The 23,272-nt window shown below is 40.1% G+C and overlaps 1 protein-coding gene across 5 annotated transcripts in view; it reads left to right on the forward strand.

Annotated features, from left to right (window-relative positions):
• The window catches only part of FGD4 (FYVE, RhoGEF and PH domain containing 4), a 108,503-nt gene that overhangs the window by 74,352 nt on the left and 10,879 nt on the right, over window positions 1-23,272 (forward strand). For all 5 annotated transcript variants that reach the window (XM_079992360.1, XM_079992364.1, XM_079992362.1 and 2 more), the window contains exons 3-14: window positions 839-1,019; window positions 4,235-4,712; window positions 7,368-7,457; window positions 9,172-9,317; window positions 10,210-10,366; window positions 11,980-12,118; window positions 13,576-13,634; window positions 14,913-15,059; window positions 17,699-17,871; window positions 20,818-20,848; window positions 21,126-21,221; window positions 21,989-22,114. In XM_079992360.1, the coding sequence (XP_079848486.1) occupies window positions 839-1,019; window positions 4,235-4,712; window positions 7,368-7,457; window positions 9,172-9,317; window positions 10,210-10,366; window positions 11,980-12,118; window positions 13,576-13,634; window positions 14,913-15,059; window positions 17,699-17,871; window positions 20,818-20,848; window positions 21,126-21,221; window positions 21,989-22,114 (1,823 nt within the window). The remainder of the gene's footprint in view (window positions 1-838; window positions 1,020-4,234; window positions 4,713-7,367; window positions 7,458-9,171; window positions 9,318-10,209; window positions 10,367-11,979; window positions 12,119-13,575; window positions 13,635-14,912; window positions 15,060-17,698; window positions 17,872-20,817; window positions 20,849-21,125; window positions 21,222-21,988; window positions 22,115-23,272) is intronic.

A 23,272-nucleotide genomic window follows, 5' to 3' on the forward strand; every position in this document is an offset into this window, starting at 1 on the left:
ACCTGGAGCTGCTTCAGCTGTAGGAAGTTCCAGAACATTATTTTACAGTATCAAATCATCTGTGGGCTTTGTGAATTAGCCTTGCTGCTGTGCTCATTAGTTACACATCTCTTGATGAAGTTGTGGAGGCTGGACATGAGGCAGATCTTGCTTAAGTACCTAAGATGATGTTGTGTGTGTGTGTGTGTGTGTGTGTGTGTATGAGAGAGAGAGAGAGAGAGAGAGAATAGACAGAGTACAGCATTTATTTACATGTACCCCAATTGTACAGGGGTTCTGTTCCTGACCACCCCATGCATCACTGGGACCCCCCTGTTCCACCCAGTCCCCTTTCGGTGCTGAAAACGTGTGTGTCAATGGGAGCGCACGTGCTGATCACGCACAAGTGGGGAGTTGCCTGTATTTATTTTCATACAATTTATATATCACTTGATATAGAAAACAACAAAAACACCCACAAACCAGTTTACAGAAAGAATGAAACAATAAAATTACTAGTAAAAAGAGCTATTAAAAACATTTAAATAATAATTAAAATCAGTGATCAGCTAAAAATGTATTAAAACACATGTAAACCTTCTACATATCTGGGCAGGCACTGAAAAGAGTAGAGTTAAGGCAGGGAGTACAGAGTACAGTTTTTGTGTTTATAATAATAGCAGTGTTTATAATAATAGCAGAGCTTTCCTGAAAATAAAAAAACGGGAAATCTGGTGGTTTTGGAAAGGGTTCTAAGAATCCCATAGGCCTTTCCGGGAGTCACAGTGTTGAACAGCTTTGATATATGAAATGCCTCCAAATGCAAAATACAGTATAGTATGTTCCTTTTTCTTCACAGTGCCTCCAAAGCCATTACATCTGCAGAATTCACAGTCATCCATTGCCCACCAAACCCCCAGGCATAAAGCTTTACATTCTACGAAGCCAAGAATGGAGGAAGTTACACCTACCTCTTCTTGCGTATCTAAAGAAAAAACTAGTAAAGTGTCTGATCTCATCAGTCATTTTGAAGGAGGCAGGTAAACAAGTTTGTTTCATTTTTATTCAAAAGGGTACAGATTAAAAGAAGCATAAGTGACAGCGAATGAGGAACTGGTGTGTGCTCCACTTTTATAGCATAGATGGATGGTTGCGTTCTAGTGAAATGCAAAATTGGGAAGCTGATACGTTTCTTAAGGCTATATATTATTCCTTAGCATCTCCTTTATATTGGGCCAACTCGTTCATTCTGCACACCAGGTATCTTCTTGCTAGTCAAATAAATGGGTCTATATATTGGTTATGGATGTCAAAGGCTTGCATTCCGTTCCTTTAGATGGGGCAGTCTAACTCTCTTACAGTCTTTCTCCACACTATCCATCTGTCACTCACTCTGATTCCGTCCACCATGCCACCACACTTGGCTGCTATCACTCATGCTTCTGCTCCATTAAACACTCACACTCAAACAGTTATCCAGATTTGATTTCCCATGACAATGAGGATTGATTATTATATAAACAACACGGTTTCAGTTATGGCACCCATAACCATATTTAAAATACCAGAACAGTTACCAATATTTGTGAAGAGGGATTTCACAACTTAGATGTGGGTTATGTTCTGAGGATTGCGCCTAAAGCCAAAATTGTGTATAGTCAAAACACATTGGGTACAGTGGAAGGTGCAATTGCCAAAGTCTTTCCCCCTGGATGCCTGCCCCCTTTATATATAATTTTTTGTCAAGCTTGTAAAGCTGAATGCGTGCAAGTTAAATGTGCATCAGTTGTGTGTTTACTGTACAGTGGTACCTCGGTTTAAGAACAGCCCTGTTTACGAACGATTTGGTTTACGAACTCCACAAAACCAGAAGTAGTGTCCCAGTTTGTGAACTTTACCTCGGTCTAAGAATGTAAGCCGAATGGTGGAAGGGCACCGGCAGCGGGAGGCCTCATTAGGGCAAGTGCGCCTTGGCTTAAGAACAGTTTCGGTTTAAGAACGGACTTCCAGAAAAGGATTAAGTTCGTAAACCGAGGTACCACTGTATATTATTATAGAAAGATTCAGAAACAGGATGCAGTACGATTTGTATCAGATTGTAAGTCTTAGTTTGTAAACTACTGTAAAAAAAAGTATTCAAAAAGTAACTATAACAGAATTGCTTTTATAATATACTACTTCAATAACCCAGAATAGACTTTTAAATTTTACTGGGAATCCACTCCCAGGCACCAGTTCTTAAAGTTACAGTCCTTAAAACTAGTGTGAATATGAGTCATTCGGACCAGTATCCTCCCAACAGGACCAGTAGCCCTTTGGACCCTTAGCTTCTAAGCCATTTTATCCCCAGCCAGCTTGCTTAGGCAGCTAGCTGGGGATAAAAAGGTGACATGCCTTGCCTGCAGCATCTAATCTTCCCAGGTGGTCTCCCATCCAGGTACTGGCTTGCTTGGAGCAGAATGGCTGCAGGTACCAGCGACTGTGCCTTATGCATGCCACACACAAAAAAGCTGGCTGTGAGAAGAAGATGGTGGACCTGTGGAGGTGGGCTCTGTTCTGAAGTATGGAGTGTTGCTAGGTTATGCTAAAAAAAGAAGAGAGGTAGATTATGCACCTTGGTGGATAATCTTTGAGTGGATGCACCAGGTGCTAAAAATGAACCAAGGAATAAAGTAAAGCATAGAAGTGTTCAGGGAGCTGCCAAAGTACAAAGCAAAAACATTTCGTTTTTTAAAAAAATCCAGCTGAAGCGGTATGTTGAAGGAGGAAAAATGAGAGGTAAGCGTGGGCTTTTATGCGAGGTGGTAGGATTTCAAGGAAGAGAGCTGCAGTGAGGGAGTGAGCCCAGGTGCAAGGAGAGGGAACATGGCTGGTGTGGGAAGAGATAACACTCAAAATACTTTGGTGGAAAGGGGAAAGGTGATCCTTTCATAATGATCACTTTAAAATGGTTTACATGTTTGAAAAGGTGGGGAATAGAACATCAGTGGTGCATACACTCTCTCTCTGAACAATCGCAATGGAATAAATAAAGTGGAGTTTGGAGGAATGGTGAAGACACGTGCCAAAGGAAAATAACAAAGCTTGGGCAAACATTAGGGCAAAGGTTGGGGCATTGCTACATTGGCAGTTTGTGTAATGTAGGGCTAGGAAACTTCAGTGCTCCAGGTGCTGTTGAACTCCAACTCCCATCAGTCCCAGCTATCACGGCCAGTGATCAGGGTTGATATGAGTTGTAGTTGAGCAACATCTGCTTCTCTAACCCTGAATTTGAAAAAGTAGACTTTATGATGCTTGTTCTGTAACTATCGTCTCCCTTCACCCCACTTCTGACCCTGATGAAAAAATACAGAATAACAATGTAAGGTAAATAAACACTTATATGGGGAGAGGCCAGTGCACAGTGGAAGAGTACACACTTTGTATGCAGAAGGTTCAAGCTTCAATCCTCATCCTCTCCCATTAAAAGGGTTAGGTAACAGGTGCTGGGAAAGACATCGGCTTGAGACTTTGGAGACTCACTGCCTGACAGAGCAAACAATGCAAGGCTTTGTGTTCTTTTTCAATATATTCATAATACTCCATAGAGAAAAATCCAAGAAAAATAATTCAGTGTTTCAGCAAGATCTATTGATATTTGTTTAATGTAGGTAGCAAGGAAACGTTGAAGTATACGGTGGGAAGAAATGCAGTAAGGCTGCATTTCATGTCGAAGAATGTTGTGTTTTTAAAAGTCATATTTATGTGTGATGCAGCAAAGTAGAGAGTGGGATGATGCTTGGCTTCATTCCCAATATCATTTTCTCCAACCTGAGCTCTGATATGGGGAATCAGTTAGCTGGGAGAAGAGCAGTGGACGCAGGAAAAGTTCAGATTCTCTCACCTTTACCTTTATTAGTTGTAGAAATCCCTGCCACTTTGTGTTTGCTTTGGCTGCACCCAGTCTTAAAAACGCATGTGATGTAAGCCTTAGTAAGCAGCAAACAGCACTGACTGTAGTATGTTGACTTCAATGGGGTTTAGCCACAAGTTTTACCAAGCAAGTCCTAAGTAAGCGTGAATAGGATTGTAGCCATTCTTGGCCTCTGAAACAATGCTCACCATTCTTTGTGCAAATGTTTGACTCAACTTTGTTTAACATTTCTCTACTGATACTGCTTTTTTGTTTTTTGCAAAGAGGATAGGAAGGATCTTCTGTTCACATAAATGGTTCATGTAATTTGAATTAGTTTTTGCTGTCTTTTATTCTCTTTAGCCCATCCATTCCTAGTGAGCTGAAGAAAGAATCCTCTGTTCTAAATGTTGCTAAATCTCAAGGAAAGCATGGGCCAGCACCAGCACCTCAGCCAAAATTCCTCACCCAACACCCACTACAGAAGCAGGGATATAGTACAGATCACTCTCAGGATGTACAGAATCGCACAGCCAATGGAGAAGTAGCACAGAACCAGTTGGACTGCAGGGACAGCACATTGCCGGTTCATAATGCGAGTAGGGCCATTCAAAATGCATCATTTGACAGCAGCTTGGTAAATGGAGAAGGAGAGAACATTAGTACAGACGCATTGCAAACTACAGCAGCCTGCAAAGGGCAAACAATCAATAGCTGTTGCCAGACTCCAAGTGTGAACACGTTATTTCCATCGGGAAAAGAAAGTGTAGAAATGATTACCAATACAAAGAACAAGCAGATTGAGGAGCACAATAAGCAAGACTCGCATGTGGAGACAAAGGTAAGGCAAGCAGTTTATAAAGAAATGTAGGCTATAAAAACAAAATGTACCTTCTGCATTATTGAAATATATAGGCCTCTGAAGGCCATACAGACCATTTGTATTTGCATTCAAATCTGATAGCTGTATCCCTAATGCTTTTTAGACCACTCTACAGCTTGAACAGTATATCAAAGGAACGAAGAAATTCAACAATACACTTAATTAGACTGCCTTCAAACGACTGAAATTTTAAGTATCTCCCCCTTTTTAACATAGATACAATATACACACACCAACACAAAATCTATGTATCTTTTTTGCCAGTTTCTGTTGGAGACCACATTCCATTTATACAAGGCAAAAGCTCTGAAGGAATCAATATTGTAGATGTAGATCAGAGAGGCAATGCCAGCGGTATCTCTTGGATTGCCTGGAGGGCTTTCCTGCAAAGGAAAGTTCTGGCTCTGAACACAGACTTCCTGATTGTGTGGACACTTCATTCTACACAGTGTGGTCTCGGACACTGAAGGGCTTTTTCATTTAGCAGAATAACTGGAACAGTTCTTTTCCTCTTTATGAGTGTCCTCATTAGTAAAACGAGCCAAATGCCAATGATTGCAGGAAGGACATCCCAGTTATGAAAAGGGTGTTGACAGTAATTTACAGGAAAGGGCAGAGACAACAGGGTGGTAGTACAAGAACATACAGGAAGTAAATTGGCACACACCTGGAGAAGGTAACGGAAGGAAGCCGTTCACTATGAGCCTTCTCACCTTCTGGATGATGAACTAATGTTATGATATGTGGCCTTTACATGTTGTAACACCCCATTGGGAGCAGTTTTTCTGTGGGTTATTGCCATAGTTCAGCTGTAGCATTTAGTTTAATAGACTGTGACCTTATGGACAGGGTCATTCCTATGGGTCCTTTCCCTGGAATTCTCAGCGCACTGGGAAATGACACACCCATGGTCTCCCTCAGAGGGGCTACAATGGGTAAAGGGCACCCAGCAGACGTAAGCAGCAAGGAGTGTTTGTACATTCTGTAATACAAAAAGAGTAAAGCAGAAGAATGGCAGCTGCTGTAATATTCATTATTCCATGCTGTGATATACTGCTGTGATTTGTACAGAGTATTAAAAATAATAATCATAATAAGGTGGGCTTCTCCTTGGAGTTGAGTGTTCCCTAATCCTGGTCAGCACTCTTGAGTTCCTGGCCAGTTGCATATCAATCAAATCCAGCTTTCAAAATGGACTAGAAACATAGGGAAGAAAAGGAGTGCTTTGGAAAGAACTAGAATCTCAGGATTTTTTTTTTGGGGGGGGGGAGAATCAGCCCTGCAGTATCTGGACTCTTCCTAGGCAACGTCTGTCACTGGCTGGCTTCACTCCCTTATTGTGTTTTTTTCCTGCCTGAAATGTATCCCCGATGACCCCTCTTCCAGTATTCTGCATATAGAATCCATGCTCCCTGTTTTTTGTTTAGTGAAATGCCAGGACTAATTTTAGACTTAATGTTCTGCTTTCACTTGATTGTTCCCTTTTTAAAAGTTTCCTTACACAACAAGCCATTATTTTTAAGGCACTATTAGAATTAGGGAGAGTTTAGAGAATACTGTTTTTCCTATAGACCACCTCGCAATTAAAGTATTACATAACTTGTGTAGAAAGAAAGAAAAAACAGAATTCATGACTTTTAGATATCCTACCCTTCTACCATGGGTAGAACAGGCTTATGCTGCTAAGTACAGTGTTATTTAAACCTATGTGCTCTGGAATCTCATAATCTTATTCAACTGGCTAGTTTCCTTGCACAGCAGAGTACATGCATACGTACATACGTACGTACATTATTTTATTTGTATGCCATCTTTCCATAGTTAAAACCATGCTCAAGGCTGTTTACAACATGAAAAAATACATAATTACAAACATAACAAAAGAAGTCATATAAAACATAGAAAAAATCACAACCGAATTAAACAATTTCCACATGACTCATAATAAGATCTAAAATAAAGATACAAAAAGTTAATATCGGAAACAGAAGCAACACCCACCCCCCCCCAAAAAAAAAAACCACACACACACTTAAACAATTCCCCAACCCAAGAATCTGTTCAGCAGCCTCAGTTAGTCAGGGCCCAACCCTCCAAGGCCAGGTGGGGAAAGGCCTGCAGGGCAGGAAGCAGGCCTTCCTGGATTCACAGGCAAAGACCGTGTGTGCCGAGCCCCTAAGGAAGGGCTGGACTCCAAGATGTTGTGCCACAACTACATTAGCCAAAGCTAGGCTGGCCAGTCTAGCAACATCTGTAAGGCCATTGATTAGCCACTCCTGTCTTAATGCTTGAAAGCAGGATACAGCAGCACACCCAACGTTGCATCTAATGTGCTTGAAAGAAAAAGTATTCATAGAAAGTGCAATAATTAGAAGAATTTTGAAGGCTCCTCATGCCTGGTTAATATCTAAGCCAATGCAGCTGTCTTTAGTTTACCAATGTGGAGGCAGAGGTTCTTGGTTTCTCACACTTTGGTCCTCCCAATTTTCTACGACTTGAATTGGGTGAAGGGGGAGAGAACCCTTGTTTGATAAATGCAAAAGCTGCAACTGCAGCAAAAATTCAGTAACTATATTGCAATTTCTTCATTCTGAAAATTGTCTGCATTTCCAGGAGACAAATGAACAGAAATGTTACAATATTGCCAATGAGCTTTTGCACACAGAAAGAGCTTACGTCTGCCGACTTGCTCTCTTGGATCAGGTAAGAGTGGGATCTTTCTTTCTTTCTTTCTTTCTTTCTTTCTTTCTTTCTTTCTTTCATGCTGTTTCTAGCTAATATAAGAGGAAACTCTTATATTAGCATGGGAAACCTGCTTTGACCACTAAATCAACTTATTAAATCAACCAGTGGATGGCTTCAAAATAATCTTTGCATGTTTGCTTGCTTGTAGTTGTAGTTCCATCCTTTGTCTTTATGAATCTGCATGTATCTCCTACCGTCACACACACATTCTACACAATTTCTTTCTGTGTATCTTCTTCTCTTGCCCGCAGACCATGGTAACTGGGACTGCAGCAGTGATGTAGGAACATAGGAGTCAGATCACGAGTCCATCTCGTTCAGTATTGCCCCCAGTGACTGGTAGTGACTCTCTAACATTTCAGATAGGTAACATTTCCAGACCTCCCTGGAGATGAACATGGGATCATTGCATGCAGAACGAATGCTCCTCTATTGAGCTAAGGCCCTTCTCCACCCCACTATCTTTTAGCAATCTCAGAAAGCACCACCAACACCTTTAGAAAATCCTGAACTTACTGCTGTGTTTTAGATCTAGTGCCATTAAGACATGCAAAATCAATTCTTTCCTTTGCTCAATAAAGGCTTGGTTCTTCACCCACCCTGCAGTTTGGCCAGGAAAAGTATATGGCATTGGTCACTACTGACATTTACAAATTACAAATGAAAAAAAAAAATCCATTTAAATTATGACTAATGAATTAATTGAAATGACTAGGAATTACTCATACCTCTGTTGGAATTATGGACTCTGTGGAGGTGGCACAGAAAAATATTCTGTTTGCCATGTAAATGTCACACAACCCACGAGCTTCTGATTCAGTGTACTGTACTGGGTCTCCCCCCCCCCCCAAATCTTGCAATAAAACACTTCTGTTCCCAGTGCCTCCACATTTTTCATCATATATTGCCTGTCTGCTGAGAACGTTCCTCATCTTCACTCACTGCATGGTTAATTTACCACCCTTTCATTGGATCATAGCTTCAGCTTTGTTCAAAGAGGCCCATTTTTCTTATGTGTGTTGGCTTATCCTGAATTTCCCATTTGAATATGAAACAGAGGAAGCTCTACATAGCCACCTTTCTTGGAGCAGAAGCTTGACACCTCTTATTAGCTTTAAATTGCTTGCTGCTCAGGTTCTGTTGACTGCTAACATCTTACTACATCTGTTGGCTGCACTAATGCATGTGCAACTGCCTTCAGTTTTCTGAGAAATGACTTTGCTAACAAGTTAAGCAAATAATATGATTAAAAGGTGTAGGAAGCAAACAGACCTTCAATTAAAATTCATACTAGAATCCTACAGCCAAAGATTCAGCTGGCAGGTTCAAGTCAGCATAATGAGCCTTAACCCCTCAAGCCCTTTGCCCCTGGCAGCAGAAAAGGAGAAACAAATGAGATGCAGCGGACTGCCTAGAATCTTAACTAGTAAAATGTTGACTTGAGGATCATTCTGTTTGCTTCATTTTGCTGCTGCTTCTTTTTTTGCAAGGAAGTGTGATTACCAGCAAGATAGATCTGGTGGTATTGTGAAAGAGGAAGGAGGTCGTTATAATAAATGGACATTTTTACCTGCAAATTGGCTGAAAACTTTTCTTTGGCCTGTGCCTATTTTATTTGCCCAGGAATGCATGTTTTGTGGCTGACTCTCTTTCCCCTTCTTATCCATTGCAGGAGTTTTATTGTAAATTGATGGATGAAGCTAACAGGGGCTCATTTCCTGCTGAAGTTGTTAATAAAATATTTTCCAATATTTCATCCATTAATCAGTTTCACAGTCAATTCTTGCTGCCAGAGCTTGAGAAAAGAATGCAAGAATGGTAAGCAGTGCAGATTATTGGGAGATAGTACTTTGTGAAAGACTATGTAAATGTTATCTGTGCCTGTAGGAGGGTCTATGATTCTATTATAAATTGGCAAGTTGTTTTTGTAGTATTGGGATCCATAATAGTCTTGAAATGTCAGAGAACACAGAATGATTCCCCATGAATTGTCCAGAAATGTATAAGATCAGCATAGGCAAACTCGGCCCTCCAGATGTTTTGGGACTACAATTCCCATCATCATTGACCACTGGTCCTGTTAGCTAGGGATGATGGGAGTTGTAGTCCCAAAACATCTGGAGGGCCAAGTTTGCTTATGCCTGGTATAAGATATATTTAACCTCTTCCTTAAAACAGGTATTCTAAATACACAACCACACTTAACATTTATTCAAAAATACTGGGTGTCACAAGCCAGAGGAGCATCAAGAGAGATGAACCATGCATTTAGAAAACTGGCAGCTATACATGATCTAAGTAATACAGTTCCAGCTTTTGCAGCCTGCCTTGGGAGGGAAAGAATATTTTCCTTTCTTATTGTTTGTCAACTCTGAAAATGAAAGTTCCAGTACTGGAATAAATTATTAGAGGAGGATTTTATATTAATAGGTGAGCTGCAGTGTTTATTTGGTAGGGTTATTAGAGGTGCTTCACACATGGTTTTTTCTTAGGATTACTTGACAAAGCTGTGAGTTAGAGACATAATTTGTTTGTTTACGTAGTTTATGGAATACTTTTTTTAAAAAAAAAAGTCAATCACACAATCACAAGGTAGTTATCAAGCAGAATAAACTAAAAGATACATATTTGACAGAATTGAGGTGCCCATAGTACATATTGTCTGACCTCCCATGTTTATCTCTATAACTGCTTTCTTTTGCCTGTCCAGGGACACAAACCCCAGGATCAGTGACATCCTACAGAAGCTAGCTCCTTTCCTCAAAATGTATGGGGAGTATGTGAAGAATTTTGACAACGCAATGGAACTGGTGAAAACGTGGACTGAGCGATCACCTGTCTTCAAATGTATTATCCAAGAAATTCAGGTAGTGTGTGCGCGTTTGTATGTGTGACATGCTAAATTTCTTGGCAGTCAAGATTGTGATTGTGGCACTTTCGTTTCATTGCTTGATAATAGTGTATTGGTTGAACAAAACGGGTGCTTTGAGGGCACATGGAGTTCCAGATGTGAGAGGCTTGCACTCTTACCCTTTTATTTATGTGAGTTATCCATGCATGTAATGGTGAACTTACATAACCGAGTGGGAGCAACCTGTCAGTAGATAATGAGCATGTGCTTACCTGTGTGATATTCCATGTGTGAATTGGAACCCACCCCAGGCTTCTTTAAGGAAATAGTATTATGCACCATTTGGTTTACTCTGCTTATCTCTTATACCTACATTGTGGACTAAATAAGTATTTATATTGGAATACTTATTATGCATTTGTCGTATAGAACTTCATAGTTGTATATGAAGTTGAGACGAGGGAGAAGGAGCGTACCTCTGGCTTGTATCTGTGTGTGCTGATAGAGGTATCCGAAATTCAGTACATATCTATTCAGCATTTTATCCTTTGAACTTTAGGAAACAAATGGGGAATGTCAGAAAGATTTTTACATTTGTCTGGTAAACAACTGACTTTCATTTTTCTGGTTAAAAGAGGACATTTACTATACCTTGTTGGTAAAACAATCTGAAATGTCAGAAAGCTTTTTACATTTGTCTGGTAAATGACTGACTTCCATTTTTCTGGTTAAAAGAGGACATTTACTATGCCTTGTTGGTAAAACAATCTGAAATAACGCCAACAAGTGTACCTTATGGTCAGTTTTCAACCCATTCACTCTTATTTCTGTAACATTCATCTTAACACCAACATATAATCACAGTTTTTGTTGAGTGGCCTTACTATCTGAAGAATGGCTTCACGTTCCTGTAATCAAAGTGCAATTATCTGAAATTCTTCCATGGGTCAGCTAATGTCTCAGCAATAGTTCTCTGTTGAAGAATATTTTGCAGTTGTTTGATTTGAATCTAGCCCCTCACCCTGCCCCATGGCAAAGATAGCCAGGTTTGAGGTAGTAAGCTAGTCTGGGGCAGCACAATGCAAGTTTGTACACATACACACGGATGGACGGATGGACTTCAGAAAGCATAGTATTCTTTTTCTCAAAGAATGAGAAAATTATATCTCACTTCCCTCAGCCCATCATACACATGGAGCTGGGAGTGGTGTGAAGGAGAAGAAAATCTGGAATTTCTGTTGCACAAGTAGGATGCTTCAATTGTATATCACCCAATGTTTGAATTCTGTTATCAAAACAATATTTTAAAACTAGTTTTATATGACTATGTTTTCTTTTGATATTCCTTTGGGTTTAGAATAGATAACAAAGAGTGGGAAGTATAAAGTCTGTTTACAGATAGTGTAAAGGGTTTAAATTATTTAATGACAGCAACACATTTAGCTGAGGATTTCATTTAATAATCAACTTTCTGAATTATTAAATAAAATCCCTGGATGAAATATATTGCTTTCATTTGCCAATATCACTAAGAGAGTGTTACTGAAATAAAGTATTTTTAACGCATGCAGAGTGCAAGAGATGCATTTCTGGACCCTCAGTTTCAATACATGTATGTTGTCTTTTTAGAAGCAGAAAGTCTGTGGAAATCTCACCTTGCAACATCACATGCTGGAACCAGTGCAGCGCATTCCAAGATATGAGATGCTTCTGAAGGACTATCTAAGAAAATTGCCTCAAGACTCTCTAGACTGGAAGGATGCTGAAAGTAAATACATTTGTGTGGGTTATATATTCAGCATCACACAGTAAATCTGTAAAAGGGGGTGGTGGTGGTGGACCATTATATTTCAGAACTATCCCAAGAAAAGGAAACAAAGAACAGCACTTCACAAGTAGCAATTTGTTTAAATACCATTTTATTTATTTATTTATTTATTTATTTATTTATTTATTTACTAACTAAATGTATTACTAAATTTATTATATCCCCTTTGTTCAGACTTTCTGGACAAATGAAAATATGCTGTGTTTTCAGAATTTCCTTTCTGGAAAGGAGTGCAGATTCTGAACACACAAACAACACAATTCAAAGCTGATTAGCAAGAGATTTGGGACAGACAAAAGGAATTATTCCTTGACGCAGCACATAATTAATTTGTAGAATTTGGTGCCACAATATGCGGTGCTGGCCTCTAGTTTAGAGGGCTTAAAACGAGATTAGGAAAATTGATGGAGTGCAAATCTCTCGCTGGCTATTGGTCTTCATGGCACCAACTTCAGAGGCAGCATGCCATTCGATAGCCCTTACTGGGGAATGGCAACAGGAGAGGGTTGGCTTCCCAAAGGAATCTGGTTCTTTGCTGTAGAACAGTGGTGGCCAAACTTGGCCCTCCAGCTGTTTGGGGACCACAGTTCCCATCATCCACTGGTCCTGTTAGCTAGGGATGATGGGAGTTGTAGTCCAACAACAGCTGGAGGGCCAAGTTTGGCCACCACTGCTGTAGAAAATAGGATGTTGAAGTAGATCAGTTTGGGCATAGGGGCACATTTGGAAATGCAATAAATGCAAAATACACATTTCATAGAAGGAAAGCTAGAGGTGCTCAGGACCATACCACCGCTACGCAAGCAACGGGGGCAGGGGTGGGGATACATACAACTTAAGCAAAGCCTTTTACTGGGTTCTAGATATTTCTTTAGTTGTGGGAAGATGAGCAAAGATGTCATTCTCATAAGGATTTTGTTTTGAGGTGGCTAGAGGGGCAGATAGCAATTTGAACTGACTGCTAGTTTGTAGTTTCTAGTCCTAAAGCACTGTTCCACACAGAACTTATTTCATATGCTTCATTCTAACTAAAGATATATTACCAAACCTGTGTCTGTTTTATACCTAGGGACTAAGGTACCTATATCAACTTCACAAAGTCTTTTTTTTTTTTACTTCTCCAAGTTTTGATGTTATCTACTTTAAGTTCACATAAGTCTAAGGAAACTTATTGGACTGAGGGCACAATCCTATACATGTCTACTCATAAGTAAGTCTCATTGAGTTCTGTGGGACTTGCTCCCAGTAAGTATGTAAAGGATTATAGCCTGAATCTTGTAATTCATTATAATTTGTTGGCAATAAAAAAGTGAAACATGCAAGTTAGCATTTGAAGCCGTTGTTTATGTATCATAGTAATAGTAATTAACCTTTGGGGAGTCATTTTTCTCTTATAGAATCCTTGGAAATAATATCTACAGCAGCAAGTCACTCTAATAGCGCTATCCGAAAAATGGTGAGTGACTTCTGTGAGATTTTTTCCTTTGCATAATCCACATCAGGAGATAAAACAGGCAATTTGGCGGGTGTCTAAGTAGGAAAGATTGCAATTAAGCCTTTTATATTAGCTTTTTCCAAAGTCTCGTGCAACCATTTTAAGGTAACTTAAATGGAAAGGTAGGGCTGTCACATGCTTGGAAAAAACCCTTATTCAATTATATGTATTAGATTCTGATTAAATCTGTATTAATAAATGCAGTTTTGGGGAAAGTACACTCCTCACCTTAAAGCAAGGAATGTGTATGTTTCACAGCAGGTATTATAAGATGTAATTTACATTGGGGGATACTTCTTTGATGACAGTTGTCATATGTAGCTTTTAAGGGCTTACCTTAGAATATTTTTAAAAGCATTGCCAATTAATTGGAGTCACTGTTTTGGTCATTAGTTTTTAAAAATGCATTGTTCTAATAAATTTGTGGCTAAATATTGCAGCTCTGTTATCAAGCGATTCAAGTGTTTTACTGGATGAAGCTTGTTACATTTATCTCCCACCTTTCATCCAAGGAGCTCAGAGCAGCATACATGGTCCTCCCCTTCCCATTTTATCCTCACAATATCCCTGTGAGATAAGTTAGACCAGGGGTCAGCAAACTTTTTCAGCAGGGGGCCGGTCCACTGTCCCTCAGACAGTGAATGAACGAATTCCTATGCCCCACAAATTACCAAGAGATGAATTTTAAATAAAAGGACACATTCTACTCATGTAAAAACACGCTGATTCCCGGACCATCCGCGGGCCAGATTGAGAAGGCGATTGGGCTGGATCCGGCCCCCGGGCCTTAGTTTGCCTACCCATGAGTTAGACTGAGAAAGAATGATTGACTGAAGGTCACCCATTGAGCTTGTATGGCTGAGTTGGTGAATTTGAACCTAGATTCCGCCCATCTTATCTGGATGCTCCTGTCACTACACCACACTTGCTCCCAAGTTCCTTTCTTGTCCACTCATTGAATATAGTATCTTTTGAGGATGTTTATTGATGGGATTTTTCTCTTAGCAAGCATAGATGTACAAATATTTTATTGGGAAAGTCATTTTGTTGCAAGAGATGTTCATAATTGCAAGCCGTTTCCTAATTTTTATTGTAGCAATGCCACCAATCATTTTCATAGAGGACAGCTCTTGCTAAAACAGTTGCATGTTTTTGTTCTTAACGATTTAACGTTTTTCATTAAAAACATTCACAAGTGGTGTGCATTAACGGTTGTCGCATTTTGTTTTGATGGAAAAGGAAAACTTAAAGAAGTTGTTGGAGGTTTATGAAATGTTAGGAGAAGAAGAAGACATTGTCAATCCTTCAAATGAACTCATAAAAGAAGGACAAATACTTAAACTTGCTGCTCGTAATACATCTGCCCAAGAAAGATACCTTTTCTTAGTGAGTATTTCTTTCTTACACTCCACTTAATTTTAGCCTGTGCATAACATTTCTAAATCTGATCTTTTGGTGGATCTTCTATTTTGTTGGTTTGGTGCAGACATAATACTGGCTCTCTGGGAAAAAAAAAACCCTTGCAAACTAGCATGCCTTCATCCTGTACAAATTCCCTCCTCTTATCCCTTTATTTGTCTTAACCGTTGTTTAGTGTTGCATCTGAATTAATGTTAATGAGGTTCTCTCTTAACCACTCCTAGCAAACTTTGAAACTATGAGTAAGCATAACAATGGCTTGTGTTGGTGCAATTGTAGCACTAAACCATTATTAAGTCTGAAAACACAAGGATTGAATTCTTTTTGGGAAAGGAGCCTCCCAATTTGCAGACTGGATTGATGGGAGTATTTCTACTGCCTCAGTGAATTTGGCTGAGGAGGCACAATACAGTTATTATTTTTTACCTTGCTGGTGAAGCTCAAGCACCTTCTGTTACTGCTAGCAACACATTTCCACCCATTAAATGGGCAGGTTTTTTCCTCTCCCTTGTAAATGGGGAGATGCATTTTTACATTTTTTTCCTGGCCCTCCTCCTCCTAATGGGCATATTTATTAATTCTGCTTCAAGCAGGTATGAAGGATATGCATGTTTAAAGCCTGCATGAGGAAAAAACTTCACTTATACTCCATTTAAGCTTTAGATGACACAGATGTGGATTAAACCATCAAAGTGATCCTGGAGAATCCTTATGTATACTTAATCTGCCCTCAGACTAATCCATAATGAGTCCTTCCTTGCAAGCCATTTTATAGTATGCTCAAGAGATAAAAAGAGAGAGCTTCAAGTCAGTGTAACTGAATCCCAGGCCCCTTACATACACCAACCCACTAAAGTAATTTATCTATGAAATGTCCTTTCAGTGAGCTGCTGGTTTGTTTGATCATTAATAACCGAATATGTTAATAGTTTTAATTCCAGCAAGCAAGCATAATTCTGAGGCCTGTTTTATATGTTAATCCATGCAACATGAAGAAACTCTGAAATGTGAGGAATAGCCCTCTCTTTCCCCCCAGTGTCAATGTAGTTGTCAAAAAGTCATTTGTTTTGGGAAGTTCAAGTCGGCACAGAATATTACCCTCTATTAAAATACATGCCAGCTACTTAATAAACTAGTGTTTGCAACTTGCATTCATTGCAGCATTGGTTTTAAGAAGCATATGGAACGGTAGGGTACAAATAAACTAGCTTTTCTTTTGAATCCTTGGAAGTAGTTAGAATTCATTACCAGTGGTTTCAAGAATACATATGAAGATTGCAATAATAATAATAATAATAATAATAATAATAATAATAATAATAATAATTTATTATTTATACCCCGCCCATCTGGCTGAGTTTCCCCAGCCACTCTGGGCAGCTTCCAATCGAGTGTTAAAAACAATACAGCATTAAATATTAAAAACTTCCCTAAAATTTATAACTGTAGATGGGCTAGGCTTCTAAAAAAAATTAAGTTGGCGATTCAATAAGCCTTTATGGAGAAGTGCTGCATACAACAATTTAACCCTATAATGTTTTGCCACGCTGGAAACATATGTTATCGTGTTTGCTTTACTTCCCCCCCACCCCCTGCTACCCAGCTGCTTCCTGCCTTAACTGCTGCTACTACTGTGTTCTCTTGCTCTGGTGGGGCAATTGCTGCCATGTCGTGAAGCGTGAATGTGTGCAAATACATTGCTCATAAACACAGCTGACTGGATAAATTGCTGTGCATGGCAGGGAGTTGTGGCATTTTGTAGAACAGAGACAGCCAGCAAGAGCAGCAGTAATGGCGGCAGCAGCAGCAGCAGCAGCAGCAGCAAACGCCATCTTACTCTGCCTTTTGCTTTAGGAAGTCACCAACACTTACCCAGCTGTACAATAGCTCTTCCAAACACTTTTGCCCACTGCTGATTGATGTTGAGAGCTTAATAACAATTTAAAAACTCAGTCCCAAACAATAAAGATTTCAAATTAATTGATGGAACAGTGATCAACCAAGTGTGCATTTGGCTGTCCTTAATAGGTCAAAGTTACTGTGTGGCAGGCTTCTTTCTGCAATAAATACACATGGGTACCTCATCTATTTTGCACATTCCTCATGCCTTCCTTCGGGGTTGCCCATCTGTGTGAATATGTGTTTACCTTCATTCTTGAGTGCTGACTACATGCTTCAAGCGCGGGAAGAGCACAACACATTCTGAACTCCAAATTAGCTTCATACCCCCACATCTCTCCTCCCTTACATTTTAAATGTAAGCAGTTTTTGAAATGCAAAAGACATAGCAGAAGGCGGCAGCTATAATATGAGTGTTTGATGTAATTTGTAAAAAGTTCCTCTAATTTAGTACATTGGAAAATTTAGCATTTCTTTCTGAAAGCATATTGAACGTTGTGCTTACTGTGTGGAATATGGTAAACACTGTGAGATGTTTGACCTTATTATTGATAACTTGACCAAACTTCTCTATACCACACTTCTGAACATTCCTTTTTTGTTGTGTATGCTGTTTAAGCTTCTCTATCTTTTTCAAGCCTTTTATGCAAGAGAGGTTTGTCTTTGTGGCAGCTAACATCGGTTGGTGTGGCTTGTGCTTTTTGCAGTTCAACAACAGATTGCTATACTGTGTCCCCAAATTCAGCTTGGTGGGATCTAAGTTCACAGTTCGGACAAGAGTTGGCATTGATGGTATGAAAATCGTGGAAACGCACAATGAAGAATACCCACACACATTCCAAGTCTCTGGGAAAGAGCGAACTTTGGAATTGCAGGCCAGGTAAAGCAAGATGAAAATTTGAGGTTATTATAGTGGTACTTAATCTTTGGCAATCACTCGTAAGCCGAGTAAGATTGTCTTCCATAAACACGGTTTTAACAATGAGTCTGTAAGTGACTGTGGAGGCCAATCTGGATCCACACATCCTTCCACAGTGGGGACGGGAGTTGATCATGGTGTGGATTTGCCAAGTGTGCCTTCCTCTTAGCACGTTTCTCCCTTACATCCTGAGTTCGAGTGTCTTCAAAGCCCATGACACCTTTGGTAAAGGCTGTTCTCCAACTGGAGCGCTCACAGGCCAGTGTTTCCCAGTTGTCAGTGTTTATGCTACATTTTACTTAATAGATACATGTTAAAGTGGCAGGGCCCACGTGGAAAGGTATTTATAACTTGGGCTACAATCATTTTGCACCTGGAATGCATGGATTTTCTTCCAACTCCTCGATCAACCATATCCTTAACCTTGGTGAACCACAGGCTGAGAGGAAGATGCAATTTTATTAAGCTGCCTTAGTAGTTCTGATTATGCTTGCATACTAGCTGAAGCACCTAAGGGAAGGCAAAACTGCCCCTCTCAGGTCACTGTCCCATCTATGGGGTGATGATAATCTCTGATGTCTCCAGTGCTGAGAATATCAAAGGGCATCTAGGATATTCTCACTTTGGGAGATAGAAAAGCAGCTGTGAGAAAATGTTCCCTTGTAGACTGATGGAAATATTGAACCAAGCCATACTCAGAGTAGACCCATTAAGGGTCCATCCCATTGCATATCTCTTCCAGTTTTTAGAGGCGCTTGAATGAAAATGTGATAGTCTGTTCATCACATTAGCCTAGCCAGCTTTCCCTCCCTCCACATTCAGTATATTAATAAGTGATAATATTAATCTTCCCCATCCCATAAAATGTGCATTAGCTCTGATGCAAAGCTTAGCTTGCCCAGAGGATTTTCTTTACCAGAAAAGCCTGTGTGCATGCTTTCTGATTGCCACTAGAATGCACAATTATGTTGGTGATCAGTAAGGTTCACTTCATTATAGAACGTTGCTTCCTGTTACGCTCATGATGCAGATACTTCCTTTATTGTTCATTTAGTGTTTGGTAAGATCAGCCACATTTTTTCAGGCAGATGTGAGAAGGTAAACAGTAAATCAGTATTGTGGGTCTTAAAAGAAGCAGTAAAAGCTCCACCTCTTAGATTTTCCCAACTTGCTGCATTTTACAAGGCTTAAAACAATATAATACAATGGTACCTTGAGTTACAAACGCCTCAGGTTACAAACACTTCAGGTTGCAAACTCTGCTAACCTGGAAGAGTTACCTCAAGTTGAGAACTTTGCCCCAGGATGAGAACGGAAATCGTGTGCCAGTGGCGCAGCGGCAGCAAGAGGCCCCATTAAGGAAAGCATGCCTCTAGTTAAGAACAGTTTCAGGTTAAGAACGGACCTCCGGAATGAATTGAGTTCATAACTAGAGGTACCACTGTACAAGAAGAAAAACTGCAAAGACTGTGTTGCAGCTGTTCTTCATAAACAGGTGTTTTGACCTGCTCTACTATTACCCTATCTATATGAACAGAAAAAGTGGAAGCAGGCTTCACACTCCCCTGCCTTTCTCCATCTTAAGGTAAAGGTAAAGGGACCCCTGACCATTAGGTCCAGTCGTGGCCGACTCTGGGGTTGCGGCACTCATCTCGCTTTACTGGCCGAGGGAGCTTCCGGGTCATGTGGCCAGCATGACTAAGCCGCTACTGGTGAACCAGAGCAGCGCACGGAAACGCCGTTTACCTTCCTGCCGGAGCAGTACCTAATTATCTACTTGCACTTTGACGTGCTTTCGAACTGCTAAGTTGGCAGGAGCAGGGACCGAGCAACGGGAGCTCACCCCGTCACGGGGATTCAAACCGCCGACCTTCTGATCGGCAAGTCCTAGGCTCTGCTTTAACCCACAGCACCACCCGCGTCCCTTATCCATCTTACTTTGCTTTAAATCAGACAGGAAATACCCATGATTATAAGAGTGCAAGATCTCTCCTAATGCTGGAATTTGAAACCACTGGAGCAATAATTTTCAAATTGTGCAAGGGCGCATTAGAATGCCCCAAAAGAACTGCTAGTGCGTCACGAGAGATTTAAGTAAGTAGAAGGAATTGCATGACTCCAGTCTCTCCAAAGATACAGAGGAGTAGGGAAATAAGCTTCTGAGCTTCTTCCCTGGTGATGGATTTTAACAGCAATTTTAATATTTTTTTGGGGGGGGAGTCATCCTCCGTTGCTTGTTAGAACTCTCTATTCCTATACATCTTGTACACCTAGTGTGCACAATTTTGTGTTTAGATGTTGTTGTTGTTTTATTAAGTAAGTTTATGTAGCTGCCCCATGACATCAGTTCTTTGGGTGGCTCACAAAACTATTTTTAGATAGACTTCAAATTGGGCAGTAAAATATTTGTGTGGAGTCACAGATATGATTTATTTGGGAATGTTTTCCTCTTTACTTTTTGGAGGGTGAAGGGAAGGAAATTATGAACGATGGGAGAAATCCACCTCTAATTATAATTGAATGATTTGTGAATTTTGGAAAGAGTTTCTGTTTGTGTGTTCTATACATACATTATGACTGGGTGCAATCATTTGACATTTCCTTACCACTATGTATTGTGGGATGAGGGGAGAGACAGGAGGCTACTGCTAATAATGCCATCGTGATTCATAATTAAAATTTCATTTGAAATAATCCTGCGCAGCGTTTGAATACAGGATGCCAAGCTTTTCTTTTAATGGGGCATTTTCAGTACAGTATTCTCACTTAAGCCTTCTGTGTTCAGATTTACATCGTAGGCAAGTCAAAGTAATAGGTGCCTTCAATAAACAGAAATTGATTTGACTCTAGCTAATTAATGTTTCCTGAACTTGCTTTTAACTGTTATGTCCCAACTGTTTCCTGTAGTTCTGAACAAGATAAAGAAGAATGGATAAAGGTAAATGTGATTTTTTAAAAAAAAATTATGCCACAATAAGTTTGCTAGTTGTTAGAAAGGATTTTGTATTTGCTGCAACAACCTAAGACTGCTGCCGCTTTGGAATCTGCCTTATTTTTGTGCTTCCTTTAAACTAAAACTTTTAATGCTTATTCCTTTTTAAAATTAACGAATATGCTAGCTATAAATCAAGCGTGCTGTGTGACCTCCTTTGTTTTGTCATTAAATTGGTTAGATTTGAAGTTTTAGTAGTTCTGACCCATGCTATTCATTCCAGGCTCTCCAGAATACTATAGATGCTTTTCAGCAAAGGAATGAAACATTCAGAACTGCTATTGCAAAAGAATATGAGGACACACCTATTGAAGTTTCTGTAAGTGGGCACCCATAACGTTTTGATAGGGTATGTCTGAAGCTGCTGATGTGAAAATTGCACCTGAAAATGCTGGGAATGGCTTTTGAAAGTGAGGTCTCATACTTAGCTTTGTCCCAGTTAGGTTTCCACTTTGAGGCCTGCGTACACGCTGTACCTTTAAAGCACATTCAAAGCAACTTTCTTTCCCACAAAGAATTCTGGACATTGTAGTTTGTCCCTTACAGAGGTACAGTTTCCAACAACCCTTAACAAACTGCAGTGCCCAGAATTGTTTGAGTGTAAAAATGTGCTTCAAATACACTATAAACACATCATATGTATCCAGCCTTGGTTTCTTAGTATTAATTCACAAAACACATTTGCATCCATATGAGCATGTCCTTTACCCTTGTTAGATGCTCATGTGAGAATATGGTTTATTACTGTTGTTGTTGCTGCTGCTGCTGCTTACCATAGTTTATTGTGCTATCAAGATGCATGGTGCTCTGTTTTATGCAGGAGATGCTGCTTTTCACTTATATGACAAATCACCAAAGTTATTTGCATATATAATGTAACATAGTATAATCAATAAAATGCATTTATGAAAACCAGATCAAAGAGCAGAAAAAATACAGTGTCAATACTTTATGGAGTACAGAAAACGAGAAACATGTATATTCCCAAACTGCGTGTGTTGTGCTGCTACTTTCCCACTGAAAGAAAGTGATTTGTTTTCTTCGCTGCTGCGAATGACTTCATAATTTCTCCACACCTCCCTTCAGACGGCTGAGCTTGGGAAGAGAGCACCAAGATGGATTCGGGACAATGAAGTGACCATGTGCATGAAATGCAAGGAATCCTTCAATGCGCTGACGAGGAGGAGGCATCATTGCCGAGCATGTGGGCATGTAAGCACAAAGCCATGTCTACTAGTTGGTTAACAGATGCTGGATCAGCCCAAAACCTGCTCAGATCCGCCATCTGCTGGTGGCTTCTAAATGCTGCTTTGTTGCCGTTGAGCGAGCCATTGAGCAGTGGTCAAAATGTGGGCGGCGGCTTCACTGTATGAGCCAAACTGATTCCCTTTGCGGACAGCTCAGGAAATTTCCCATTAAATTTTTCTTTCAGCAGTTGGTGATTTTTATGTCTTATTTTCCTGCCTAGATGATGATGCAGCTAAGATGAAGACAGTTTTTGCTTTGTTTTTATTCTCTAAACTGTCACTAATATCTGATTTTTCAACTGATAATCTAATTCAACTAACCTGATTTTTCAACTGATAATCTAATTCAACTAACCTAATTCAACTAAAAAAATTCCTTCCAGTAGCACCTTAAAGACCAACTAAGTTAGTTCTTGGTATGAGCTTTCGTGTGCATGCACACTTCTTCAGATACCTGCATGCACACGAAAGCTCATACCAAGAACTAACTTAGTTGGTCTTTAAGGTGCTACTGGAAGGATTTCTTTTATTTTGTTTTGACTATGGCAGACCAACACGGCTACCTATCTGTAACTAATTCAACTAATTCAACTAACCTTAAATTTGAAGCTTTGTCAGGGTGACTAGGGTTCCATTACTAGTTGAGAGAATTTTATTTCCTTTGAGCTATATCCAGTGAAGTCGTCCCATTTGTGCAAGGGCTTCCACTTGTGCAGTGGAACTGCTCCTTGCTCCCTCAGTTTGTTATGGGTTTTGCCTCAATCCTATGGAGGAGGTTTGGTGGTGGGGCATTGGGGGAGGAGAGCTTATTGAAGTTTTGTTGCTCAAGCAGAAGCCCTTGTGTCAATGGGATGTCTGTAGTGGATACAACCCGGCTTGGCCACACTTCCGCTCGTACTGTGCCTAGGAAGCTCGGGTCTGTGTGGTTTCCTATTTGCCCCTGTTTTCTGTTTAGTACTGAATCGGAGCAGACGTCAATCTACAGTAAACCTGATGCATGTTTGCTCCGATTCAGCAGTAAATATCAGATTTCCCTGGGGGAAAGTGGCGGGACAAGCAGAAGTCTGAATGAGCCCTTAGCTAGGTTGGGTCATTTGGGCCAGCCACCATCTCTTGGCCTCAC

The sequence above is a fragment of the Podarcis cretensis genome (assembly GCF_951804945.1).
Source record: "Podarcis cretensis genome assembly, chromosome: 10".
In the NCBI taxonomy this organism is placed as follows: domain Eukaryota; kingdom Metazoa; phylum Chordata; class Lepidosauria; order Squamata; family Lacertidae; genus Podarcis; species Podarcis cretensis.